Source organism: Tursiops truncatus, chromosome 21, assembly GCF_011762595.2.
Source record: "Tursiops truncatus isolate mTurTru1 chromosome 21, mTurTru1.mat.Y, whole genome shotgun sequence".
In the NCBI taxonomy this organism is placed as follows: Eukaryota; Metazoa; Chordata; class Mammalia; order Artiodactyla; family Delphinidae; genus Tursiops; species Tursiops truncatus.
In genome coordinates, this window is record NC_047054.1 from 30,309,356 (window position 1) to 30,322,853 (window position 13,498).

The window sequence follows — 13,498 nt, forward strand, 5'->3', positions numbered from 1 at the left end:
CCATTCTAGCCTCCATGGTAGATGTGATGGTTGTTCTCTTCCTCATCTTTATACTTCTCCTCCTTTTGCTTCTTTTCTTTTGACACTAAGAATGAAGCTTTTAAAAGCTGAGATACAATTTACATGTAGTAAAACTAATCTCTTTGGTTTATGTAATTCTATGAGTTTAACAAATGTGTACACTTACTACAACCTCAATAAATCATAGAACAATTTCATCACCTCAGAATTCCCTCTCACCCCACCTTCAGCTCCTGGCACTGACAGATGTCTTCTTTGCTTATAGTTTTGCCAATTCCAGAACTTTGTATAAATGGAATCGTATACTGTAGTACGTAATCTTTTGAGTCTGTCTTCTTTCCCTTGGCATAATGCATTTGACATTCATCTGTGATGTTATGTGTATCAATAGCTTGTTCTTTTTCTAATGTATAGTTCTATCGTGGTATAATTGACACACAGTAAATTACATATATTTTAAGTGTATAATTTTGTATGTTTTGATAATCTGAAAAGTAACACTGATGAAACCATCATCATGATCAAGATTATGAAGGTATCTGTCATGCCCCAAATTTCCTCGAGCCCCTTCGTAAGCCCCACTCCTGCCTCTTCCACCTGCTCTATCCCCATACTGCTGCTGATCTGCTTTCTTAGTTTGCATTTCCTAGAATTTTATATAAATGGAATCATACAGTATGTACTCTTCTTTTTGTCTGATTTATTTCACTCACCATGATTATTTTGCAATCCATCCGTGTTCTTGTGTGATCATTTTTTTTCCTTTTATTGCTGATAAGTATTCAGTTGTATGATTATACCATAATTTGTTCATCCATTCCATCTATTGATAGTTATTTGGATGCGTTCCAGTTTTGGGCTGTTATAAATAAAGCCATTATGAACATTTACATACAAATTTCTATGTGAACATATGCGTTCTTTTTCTTAGTTAATACCCAGGACTGGAACAACGGGGTAATATGGTAGGTATATGTTTCACTTCTAAAGAAAGAGCTAAACTGTTTTGCAAAGCAGTTCTTCTATCTTATATTCCAACCACTAGTATGTGAGAGTTCTAGTTCCTCCACATTCTCAACAACACTTATATGGTCATATATTTTTTTAATTTTAGCAATTCCGATAGTGTGCAGTGGCATCTCATTATGGTTTTAATTTGCATTTCTCTAATGACTAATGATGCTGACAGTTTCATGTGGTTATTTGTCAGATGTACATCTTCTTTGGAGAAGTGTGTATTCAAATATTTTACCCATTTTAAATTAATTAATTAAAATTACAATCTGGAGGTCTTTTATTCATTTATTTTTACACCTATTATGGCATGATTTCATAGGGAATGGGTTCCAAGTCACTGGTTCTCACAAAGTGTGCTTCTCTGGATGGAGCAGGCTGGTGCTTCAGTCAAACCCATGTTCCTTTCCCTTTGGCTTCCTTCTTTTTCTGATCATATTTCCTTCATTTCAGGGAGCTATCTTGGTTCTTAGAGTGCTTAATATCCTCAATAAGTACATTAATTCTCTTGGCAAGAATCTTGCCCTTAATTCGTTTGTTTTCAACAATGCCAACAGCATGCTGGGTAACATTGTAGACTCCCAGTTTTTGTAACATTTGTGGGACATTTCTTTTTTAAATAGTGCCAGTTCCCTTGCTGTCTACAATATCACTTTTTTGTAAATTCCCATGTATGTGACCAAAGGAACAACCCCATGTTTTCTAAAAGTATAGCAGGTGCCTCTTCTCTTTTCATTTGTGTTGGTCTTTTTGACAAATTACTGGAAGATGGCGGTTTCAGCTGAAAGACCCCATTTTTTGATTGGGTTGTCTTTTTATTATTGAGTCAGTCAGAACTTTTTGATCATTTAAAAAATGGATTGTTTGTTTTCTTATTATTGTATTTTGAGTGTTCATTATAAATGCTGGATACAAGTGCTTTATTATATATGTGATTTGCAAATATGTTCTTCTACTCTAAGGCTTTTCTTTTCACTCTTTTAAAGAGCAAAAGTTTAAAATTTTGATGAAATCCAGTGTATCAGTATCTTCTTTTATAGATCATGATTTTGATGTTGTAGCTAGGAAATATTTGCCTAACCAAAATTCATGAAGGTTTTCTCTCATGTTTTCTTTTAAAAGTTTTATAGTTTTAGGTTTTGCATTTAGGCTTATATCTAATTTGAACTAAGTTTTGTATGGGTATGAATTGAGTGTTTTTCTTCTCCTGCATAAGAATATTCAGTTTTTCTAACACCATTGCTTTTAAGCTTCGTTAAGTAGGATCAGAATGGTTAGCACTACGGAGGCAGTACCCTTCCATGTAACTCTACCAAACTCACTGTGAATTATGAGATTTTTCAACTCAGATGGTGGGAACACAAACTATTCCTGTTCCTATATGAGCACAAGAGATTGCTTCCTTTATTAGTTTCTAATCATTTTTCTCTGGCTCAGGGAGTTTCTTCACTTGCGTTCAGTGATTGGTACTCTGCAGAACACTCAAAGAGGACCCTCCACAGACATCAGGAGCTCTCTGTGCACCTCCTTTCTTCTCTGGTGTTCTGCCCTGAGAAGTGTAGCTGCCTTGGCATCCGCAGACCCTGTTACCTCAATTCAGGGAGCCTTCTGGCTTTGCCTGGGTTTCCCTTGCTGTGCTACAGGATGGCAACTCTCCTCAGGCAGTAACAAGGGGCAGTCACAGGTCTCACCTTTCTTCCCTTCTCTCATATATCACTATCCTGCCTAATATTCAGTGTCTGAAAACCAGCATTTAATGTATTTTGTCCAGATATTCATTTGTTTCAGGCAGGAGGGTAAATCCAGTCTGTTGCTCCATCTTGACTGGAATTGGAAGTGTGTCTCTATGGTTTGTAACTGCACTTTCATAGCTCTCTCTCCATCTCACATTCTGTTTGATTTCCTGAGATCACTCTCATTTCACCAATTCTTCCTTCTCTGTCCTGTTCTAGACTTATGGATTCTATTCTTGCAGAAATCTCTATGGAGATTCTAAATATTCTCCAAGTTTTTTCATCATTTGTATTTCTTGGTGTGTGAACTCATTGTTTTGCTCTGGCTGTTGACATTATCTATTAGGGGTTTGTAATCGTACAAACCTCTTTTCTCTTCAGTGTCTTTTCCTTTCAGTGTCTATGCTTTTCCCATGAGAATTCTGCATGCCCTGTGTTGAAGACATAAACATGTGGGTGGTTTCATTTTTGCTTCTTTTAAAGCAAAAATATTTGGAACAACTGCTATGCATGGTGTTCAAGAATTTGTAGGCGTGTGACTGGGGCCCTGAAAGTACATTTTTTGTAGGCTTGGGACTCTGCAGTGATGCATTTTCCCCCATCTATTCCTGTTGCGTATCCCCTTTTCCCTGCTGCATTCCAAAGGCTACTGGTCAGAATTTTTACTATCCCTGTGTAATGGGTGGTATGGACATTCATGGCTCCCAGGTTAAATGGCTCCAGTTAAGGAGCTCACTTAGTTTCCTTGCATGCAAAGGCCTCATAACTTCTAAGGAATGGGTATTAAATCTCTAGTCCCAAAGTCATATCGCTGGTTTAGACACCCCTGCAATCATTCACTTTTATCTCCTGTTTACCCTTTGAACTCAGTTTCTTCATTTTTTACTAGCACCGGGAGAATTCTTTTCTTGTTGTTAACCTCAGTTATGTATTAACTGTTTGTCTTATTTTTTTTCAGCACTCCTCTTTGAGGAATGGAAAGGGGAATTGTCCCACCAGCTCATTCTGTCAGATTGTCTAGAAGTCAATATGGGTTTTAACTTATAAAATGTAGCATTTCTTTATCAATGAATAAAAAATTAAAAGTTGGAGTATAAAGGTCAGAATCAGGAATTCAGGGTCAAACCTATATTCTGTGTTTAGAAGTGATAAGGGAAAAGAAAATTTGTGCCTTCTTGATAATTTCTTTAGTACAAGTTTGAAATGCACTCTTTGTGGATGAGGTATATAAGTAAATAAGAATGTTATTTATTTGCATCTTTGTTCAGTGACCTTGGACATGATTTTCTTTTTTGGTAACTTACCTTATAAAAGAGATAATACTGCTTATAAAATGGCCTGACTTTTATTTATGCAGTTGGCAAGCGCTCTTAAGACTAACTTTGGACACTATTTTCCTTTTTTTTTTTAATATCCAGATCAGAAGGCAGCACTCACAGAAATGCTAGCAGGTAGGTAAATTGGAAGGCATCTTAAGATACATGTTGAAAATTAAGAATGAATAATTCACAATGTCTAGATACTGTTCGAACAGCTAAGTTTGGTAAAGTAATCCACTGAAAACCAGGCTACTAGTATATAGTAATTTAGTTTCTAGTAAATTAGTCTTTTATTCATTTAATAAATACTTATTGGAAGTCTACTCTGAGGAAACAAGGAATAAAATGGCTGACTCTAATAAAAGATAGGATATGTATAATTAGTAAAGAAAAAGGATGTATAGTGCCTGGAAATTATCCAGCTTGGGTTATATTTATGTACTGCTTGGGTAAACAAACAAGCAAATGCTTGACATTTGATAGATTGTACATGACAGAACTCATGTATAAATTTCTATAATAATTTTGGGTTGATGAGAACTAATTACACTGACTTAGCTGTGCTTTTCTTTTAACATTAATAAATAGCATATTGTCCCCGTTAATATTTCTTAACCATAAATTCTGTCCTTACTGTTTTATAACTGCTATACCAACATTCTATTCTATTACATTATCTAATGTAACTTTTCATCCCCTTACTTTCAACCTTTTATTTAATTTGGTCTCCTGAAAACAGCATGCCAATGGAATTTTAAAATATGTAACCTCAAGAGTTTCTCAATAGTTGAATTGAATATGTTTATATATTTATATGTGTGCTGATATGTTTAGACTAAATTCTACCATTTTGTTTTTTTTCTATTTATCATGCGTTTTCAGTATTTTCTCTTTCTACTTTCATGTATTCCATCATATTGATTGTGCTTTCATTGTTTTTTCTTTCCTTCTATCAATTTGGTCATTATATGTTCTAGTTATATTCTTTAATTCTTTAATTATTATATTATGGTTTATTAAATTATTAAAATTAAATGTAGATGAAGTTACAATTTTAGATATAAAAGTACTTATAATCTTCTTCTAACAATTTATGGATCTTAGACCATTAAACCTTATACTCTTTTCTTCACTTTTCCATAGCATTATCATTTGGCTTTCAGTTACTCCTGAATTTTAACCTGATACAAATAAGTCATCATTATCATTATTATATTTAATCAAAACATACTAGGATTTCACTACATATTTGTAACTTATTTACTCACTATTCTTTTTTGAATTTAATTCCATTTTTTTAATGTTCAATCTCCCTTTTGGTGAAGTACCTCTCTTAGAATTTCCATCATTGAGTCTATGTGTAGTAAACTATTTATCTTATCCACCTAAAATTATCTTTATTTTCACTCTTGAGTATGAGTTTATGTAGTATAGACTTCTATGCTGAGTTATTTTGCCTTCGCTATTTGAAGATATGTCAGTGTAATGTGGCATTTACTATTGATGATGATAAATCTTCTGTTAGTGTGTTGATTCATTTATTCCTTTATGATTAATAGGAGTTTTACCTAGTCATTGCGTTCTTATTGCTGCATAACAAATTACCACACACTCAGTGACTTAAACAACATTCATTTACTATGAGCAAGTTCTGTAAGTCAGAAATCCAGGTGGATTTGGCTGGGTTGTCACAAGTCTGACCTGAAGGCCTGAAGGCCAGGCTGGGATCATAGCTCATTTGGGTTGTAAGAAAAATCCAATTTTTTGCAGCTGTAGGTCTGAGGTATCTCTTTCCTTGTTGCCTGTCTGCTTGGAGCCCCTCCGTCTCCCAGAGGCCACCTGCATTGCTACTCATGTACCTCCCTTCACCTTTAAAGAAACAAGAGTAATATAAGTATTCCTAAGGCTTTGACTCTCTCTTAATTTCTTTCCTCTACCAGCAGGAGAAAACTCTACTTGTAAAGGGCTGACCTGATTGGGTCAGGCCCACCAAAATAATCTCTGTATTTTAAGGCCAACAGATTTGGAGGTTTAATTACATTTGCAAAATCTTTTCAGAGCAGTACTTTGAAAAGTGTTTGAATAACCAAGGAATGGGAATCTTAGAATTCTGCCTAACATAGCCATTGTTAGAATTCTGCCTAACATAGCCTGTACATGTATTCCTTGTCCTTAGAGTTGTTATTTTGTTATAATGTATTCTGGTAGAGATTTTTTAAAAAATCATGAGCTGGACCCAATATTTTCTTTCAGTGTGAAGACTCATACCTTTCTTCAATTTTGGAAAAGTTCTAGACTTTTTCTCTTCAAATACGGACTCTCCCCCATTCTAAATTTTCTGTGTCTAAATTGTTCCATGTTTCTTAACTGGACTTTTATGTATATTTTATATTCTGTTTAGTGTTCTAGGTGATTTCCCTAAACAATTCAAAATCAACAATTCTTTTTTTTTCAGTTCTGTCATGTGTTTTTTAATTGAGGTATAGTTGATTTATAAAATTATATGTTTCAGGTATACAACATAGTGATTAATAATTTTTATAAGGATTATGCTACATTTATTGTTATTATAAAATATTGGCAATATTCCCTGTGCTGCACAATATACCCATGTAGCTTATATATTTTATACATAGTAGTTGATACCTCTTAATTGCCTATCCCTCTCTTGTCCCTCGCCCCCTTGCTATCTCCACTGGTAACCACTAGTTTGTTCTCTACATATGTGACTCTACTTTTGTTATATTCACTAGTTCATTTCACTTTTTATATTATACAAGTAAGTGATAACATGCAGTATTTGTCTTTTCCTGACTTATTTCATTAAGCATAATACCTTCCAAGTCCATCCATATTGTTGCAAATGGCAAAATTTCTTTCTTTTTAATAGATGAGTAATATTCTATTGTGTGTAAATATACCACATCCTCTATCCATTCATCTGTTGATGAACACAACTTTGCTTCCATATCTTGGCTATTGTAAATAATGCTGCTACAAGCATTGGGGTGTGTGTATCTTTTCGAAGTAGTATTTTCATTTCTTCAATATATACTCAGGAGTGAAATCACTAGATCATGTGGTAGTTCTATTTTTAGTTTTTTGACGAACCTCGTACTGTATTCCACAGTGTTTGCACCAATTTACATTCCCACCAACAGTGTATGAGGGTTCCCTTTACTTCACATCCTCACTAACATTTGTTATTTGTGGTCTTTTTTTTTTTTTTTTAAGATGTTGAGGGTAGGAGTTTATTAAATAATTAATTTATTTTTGCCGTGTTGGGTCTTAGTTTCTGTGCGAGGGCCTTCTCTAATTGTGGCAAGCGGGGACCACTCTTCATCGCAGTGCGTGGGCCTCTCACTATCGCGGCCTCTCTTATTATGGAGCACAGGCTCCAGACGCGCAGGCTCAGTAGTTGTGGCTCACGGGCCCAGTTGCTCCGTGGCATGTGGGATCCTCCCAGACCAGGGCTCGAACCCATGTCCCCTGCATTAGCAGGCAGACTCTCAACCACTGCGCCACCAGGGAAGCCCCTTTGTGGTCTTTTTGATGATAGCCATTCTCACAGATGTGAGATGATAGCTTGTTGTAGTTTTGATTTGCATTTCTCTGATGATTAGTGATGTTTAGCATCTTTCCATGTGTCTGTTAGCTTATGTATATCTTCTTTGAAAAAATGTCCATTCAAGTCTTCTGCACATTTTTTTAATCAGTTGTTTGGTTTTTTGATTTTGAGTTGGATGTGCTATATATTTTGTATATTAACCTCTTTTCGGTCATATTACTTGCAAATATTTTCTCCCATTAAGTAGGTTGTCTTTTTGTTTTCTCATTGGTTTTCTTTGCTCTGCAAAACCTTTTAAGTTTACTTGGGTCCCATTTGTTTACTTTTGCTTTTGTTTCCTTTGCCTTAGGAGACAGATCCAAAAAGCTATTGCTACAATTTATGTCAAAGAGTGTTCTGTCTACATTCTCTTCTAGGAGTTTTATGATTTCTGGTTTTAATTCATTTTGAGTTTATTTTTGTATATGGTGTAATAAAATGTTCTATCTCATTCTTTTAGATACAGATGTACAGTTTTCCCAGCACCACTTACTGACAAGACTGTCTTTTCTCCACTGTATATTCTTGCCTCCTTTTTTGTAGATTAATTGACCATAAGTGTGTGGGTTTATTTCTGAGCTCTCTATTCTGTTCCAATGATCTACATGTCTGTTTTGCTGCCAGTACCAAACTATTTTGATTACTGTAGCTTTGTAATATAGTCTGAAATTAGGGAGTGTGATACCTCCAGTTCTGTCCTTCCTTCTCAAGATTGTATTGGCTATCAGTGGTCTTTTGTGTTTCCATACAAATTCTAGAATTATTTGTTCTAGTTCTGTGAAAAATGCCATTGGTATTTTGATAGGGATTGCATTGAATCTGTACATTGCCTTAGGTAATAGGATCATTTTAACAATATTAATTCTTCCAATCCAAGAACATAGTATATCTTTCCATCTGTTGTGTCATCATCTATTTCTTTTATTAGTGCCATAGTTTTCTGAGTACAGGTCTTTTGCCTCCTTAGGTAGGTTTCTTCCCAGGTATTTTCTTCTTTTTGATGGAATGGTAAATGGGATTGTTTCCTTAATTTCTCTTTATGATAGTTTGTTGCTAGTGTATAGAAATGCAACAGATTTCTGTATATTAATTTTGTATCCTGCAACTTTACTGAATTCATTGATGAGAATTTTCTATGTATAGTATCACTTCATCTGCAAAAAAGTGACAGTTTTACTTCTTCCTTTCCAACTTGGATTCCTTTTATTTCTTTTTCTTGTCTGATTGCTATGGCTAGGAATGCTGTTACTGTGTTGAACAAAAGTGGTGACAGTGAACATCTTTGTCTTCTTCCTTTTCTTAAAGGAAATGCTTTCAGATTTTCACCATTGAGTATGATGTTAGCTGTGGGCTTATCACATGTGGCCTTTATTTTGTTGAGGTGTGTTCCCCCTATGCCCACTTTCTGGAGAGTTTTTATCAGAAATGAAAGTTGAATTTTGTACCCAGAATCTTTTTCTGCGCCTATTGATATGATTATATGATTTTTATTCTTCAACTTGTTCACGTAGCATATCATATTTTGATATCATGAGGATGCTGGCCTTGTAGAATGAGTTTGGAAGCATTCCTTACTCTGCAATTTTTTAAAATAGTTTGAGAAGAATGGGTGTTAACTTTTCTCTAAATGTTTGGTCCAATTCACCTGTAAAACCATCTGGTCCTGGACTTTTGTTTGCTGGGAGTTTTAAAATCACAGTTTCAATTTCATTACTGATTATTGATCCATTCACATTTTCTATTTCTTCCTGGTTCAGTCTTGGAACATTGTACATTTCTAGGAGTTTGTCCATTTCTTCTAGATTGTTGATTTTATTGACATATAGTTTCTCTTAGTAGTCTCTTATGATCCTTGTATTTCTGTGATGTCAGTTGTAACTTCTCTTTTATTTCTGATTTTATTGATTTGGATTCTCTCTTTTTTTCTTGATGAGTCTGGCTAAAGTTTTTATCAATTTGGTGTATATTTTCAAAGAGCCAGCTCTTAGTTTCATTGATCTTTTCTATTTTTTTTTCTGTCTCTATTACATATATTTCTACTCTGATCTTTATGGTTCCTTTCCTTCTACTATTTGGGGTTTTGTTTGTTCGTCTTTTTCTAGTTCCTTTAAGTATAAGGTTAGGTTGTTATTTGAGATTTTTCTTGTTTCCCTAGGTAAGCTTGTATAATTATGAACTGCCTTCTTAGAACTGCTTTTGTTGCATCCCATAGATTTTGGATGGTTGTGTTTTCATTTTCATTTGTTTCCAGGTATTTTTTTTTAATCTTCTCTTTGATTTCTTCAGTGATCCATTGGATATTTAGTAGAATATTGTTTAACCTCCACGCGTTTGTGCTTTCTGCAGTTTTTTTTTCTTATAGTTGATTTCTAGTCTCGTAGTGTTGTGGTCGGAAAAGATGCTTGATATGATTTCAATGTTTCTTAAATTCACCGAGGCTTGTTTTGTGGCTTAGCATGAACTCTGTCCTGGAGAATTTTCCTTGCGCACCTGAAAAGAATGTGTATTCTTCAGCTTTTGGATGGAATGTTCTATATATATCTATTAAGTTGATCTGTTGTAATATGTCATTTAATATTTCCTTATTGATTTTCTGTCTAGATGATCTGTTTGTTGATCTAAGTTGGGTGTTAAAATTCCCTACTATTATTGTGTTATTCTCGATTTCTCCATTTATTTTTGTTGAAATTTGCTTCAATTATTTGGGTGCTCCTATGTTGGGTGCATATATATTTACAATTGTTATATCTTCTTGGATTGAACCCTTGATTGTTATATCATATTCTTCTTTGTCTCTTCTAACAGCCTTTGCTTTAAAGTCTATTTTATCTACTATAAGTAATGCTACCCAAACTTTCTTTTAATTTTTCTTTTACATGGAATACCTTTTCCATCCCCTCACTTCCAGTCTGTGTGTTTCTTTAGCACTGAATGAGTCTCTTGTAGGCAGCATATATACAGGTTTATTTTTGTATCCATTCAGCCACTCTATGTATTTTGGTTGGAACATTTAGTCCATTTTCATTTAAGTAATTATTAATATGTGCATACTTATTAATAAACATGTACTTATTAATATGTATGTACATACAAGGGAGTTCCCTTGCATGGACCTTGTTGCTTTTCCCATACTGCTTTTTATACTCTCTATCTTTAATTTTTGCCATTTTAATTATAATGTGTCTTGTGTTGCTCTTTGGGTTGATCCTTTTGGAGACACTCTGATTCCTGGATTTGTATTTCTGTTTCCTTATAGTCATCTATTAGGACATATTGTACAATACAGGGGGAAAATCCAATATTTTATAATAACTATAAATAGAGTATAACCTTTAAAAATTATGAATCACTATACCGTACACCTGTAACTTACAAAATATTGTATACCGACTGTACCTAAATTAAAAAAAAATTTTAGAGCTTCCCTGGTGGCGCAGTGGTTAAGAATCCACCTGCCAATGCAGGGGACACATATTCGAGCCCTGGTCCAGGAAGATCCCACACGCCACGAAGCAACTAAGCCCATGCACCACAACTACTGAGCCTGCGCTCTAGAGCTCACGAGCCACAACTACTGAAGCCTGTGCGCCACAACTACTGAGCCTGCGCTCTAGAGCTCACGAGCCACAACTACTGAAGCCCATGCGCCTAGAGCCCATGCTCCACAACAAGAGAAGCCACAGCAATGAGAAGCCCGTGCACCACAATGAAGAGTAGCCTCCACTCGCCACAACTAGAGAAAACCTGCGCACAGCAACAGACCCAATGCAGCCAAAAAAATTAATTAATTTTTAAAAATTTTTTAAAAGGAGAAAGGAAAGAAAAAGCAAGCACTTGCAACCCAATGATTAAGACTACAGTTATCTATCCTGGTTGTGGGGTTAATGAATTAATGTTTTGTTAACCTTTAAGGACTGATGTTTTATTTCAAATAAAAATTTTTAATGAGTTTTTTTTTTTTTTTTTTTTTTTTTTTTTGCGGTACGCGGGCCTCTCACTGTTGTGGCCTCTCCCGTTGCGGAGCACAGGCTCTGGACGCACAGGCTCAGCGGCCATGGCTCATGGGCCCAGCCACTCCACGGCATGTGGGATCTTCCCGGACTGGGGCACAAACCCGCATCCCCTGCATCGGCAGGCGAACTCTCAACCACTGTGCCACCAGGGAAGCCCTGAGGTTCTTTTTGACGTAACTGAACAGCATCAGGGAAAGAGTATGCCAAAACAACTTACTCCTTTTTTTCTTCCCTTTGAACTTATTTATTTTTAGACTATTAAAATGACCAAACCAGGATGAGATACCCAATAAATCTTTATATCATTATGACTTGGTTTTGATTGCCATTCTCATAAAGCTGTACATAACTGTGACATTTATTTCTTTTTAAGAGAACTTGTAGTCTAGCCAGAATGATCTTTGAAAAATGCAAATTTAAACTCTTGATGAATTACTTTATCTAGATGTTTGATCATCAATGGATGTTATCATAAAAAGACAAACAACCAGGTATTACGTCCCTTCCACTGGAAGTGCACAATACCACCTAAGAAATATTCTTACCAAAAGAAGTAGTTGAATCTCTTTATGATTCTGTATGTAATCACCAATGTATAACTAATATAGAGGTCATGTAACTGTCACCTGGGCCTTTTGGAATGCTTGCTGTTGCATTCCTCTATCTTGGAACCCACCTGCCATGCTGCAAGATGCTCCAGTACGTGGAGAAGCCACATGCAGGCACTTTGGGTGACAACTCCAGCTGAGCTCCCAGCTGATAGTTGTCATTAGTTGACAGCGTGTGAACATCCACCTATCTTAGATATCCATCTGACACATGACTACAACTGCATGAGAGACCCCAAATGAGAACTACTCAGCTGATCCCAGTCAACTCACTGAACCAAGAGAGTTAATAATAAATGTTTTGAGGTACTAAATTTTGGAATGATTTTTTAAGTAGTCTTATGGACTGAATGTCTCCTCTTCCCGAATTCACATGTTAAAACCCTATCCCCCAATCTGATGGTATTAGGAGTTGGGGCATTTGGGCTGAAATTAGGTTTAGATGAGGTCATGAAAGTGGGGTCCCCATGACGGGATTAGTGTTCTCATAAGGCAAGGAAGAGAGACTAGAGCTCCTTCTCTCTCTGCACCACGTGAAGACACAGCAAGAAAGCAGCCACCTGCAAGCCAGGAAATAGGTTCTCGCCAGGAACCAAATTTGCTGACACCTTGATCTTGGACTTCCCAGCCTCCAGAATTTTAAGAAACAGATGTCTGCTGTTTAAGCACCCAGTCTGTAATTCCTGTACCTGGATGTCTACTACTTTTCCCAGGTTAGGGAAGTTTTCAGCTACTGTGTCTTCAAATATGTTCTCTGCCCCTTTCTCTCTGTCTTCTCCTTCTGGGACTTCTATCATGTGAATGTCAATATGCTTGATGTTGTCCTGAAGGTCTCTTAAACTGTTCTCATTTCTTTTTTTTTTATGTTCAGCATCAGTGATTTCCAGTACTCTTTCTTCCAGTTCCCTGATCTATTCCTCTGTATCATTTAGTCTACTATTGATTCCTTCTAGTGTATTTTTCATTTCAGTTATTATATTCTTCATCTCTGTTTGGTTGTTCTTTAACTTCTTACTCTGTTCATCCATTCTTCTCCTGAGTTCTTTGATCCTCTTTTTGATCATTACCTTAAATTCTTTCCTGGGTAGATTGCCTGTATCCATTTCACTTAGTTCTTACGAGTTTTATCTTTGTCCTTTGTTTGGAACTTGCTCCTCTGTTGCCTCATTTCACCTAACTTTCT

The 13,498-nt window shown here is 35.7% G+C and overlaps 1 protein-coding gene across 15 annotated transcripts in view; it reads left to right on the forward strand.

Annotated features, from left to right (window-relative positions):
• The window catches only part of ADAM32 (ADAM metallopeptidase domain 32), a 168,701-nt gene that overhangs the window by 142,899 nt on the left and 12,304 nt on the right, over nt 1-13,498 (forward strand). For 13 of the 15 annotated variants that reach the window (XR_012328977.1, XR_012328976.1, XR_012328979.1 and 10 more), the window contains one exon: nt 4,187-4,219. The exons of the other annotated variants lie outside the window; for them this stretch is intronic. Coding sequence is in view for 9 of the 13 variants with exons in the window: in XM_019921491.3 (XP_019777050.2) it covers nt 4,187-4,219 (33 nt within the window). In the remaining 4 variants the exon portion in view is untranslated. The remainder of the gene's footprint in view (nt 1-4,186; nt 4,220-13,498) is intronic. 15 annotated transcript variants of the gene reach the window in all.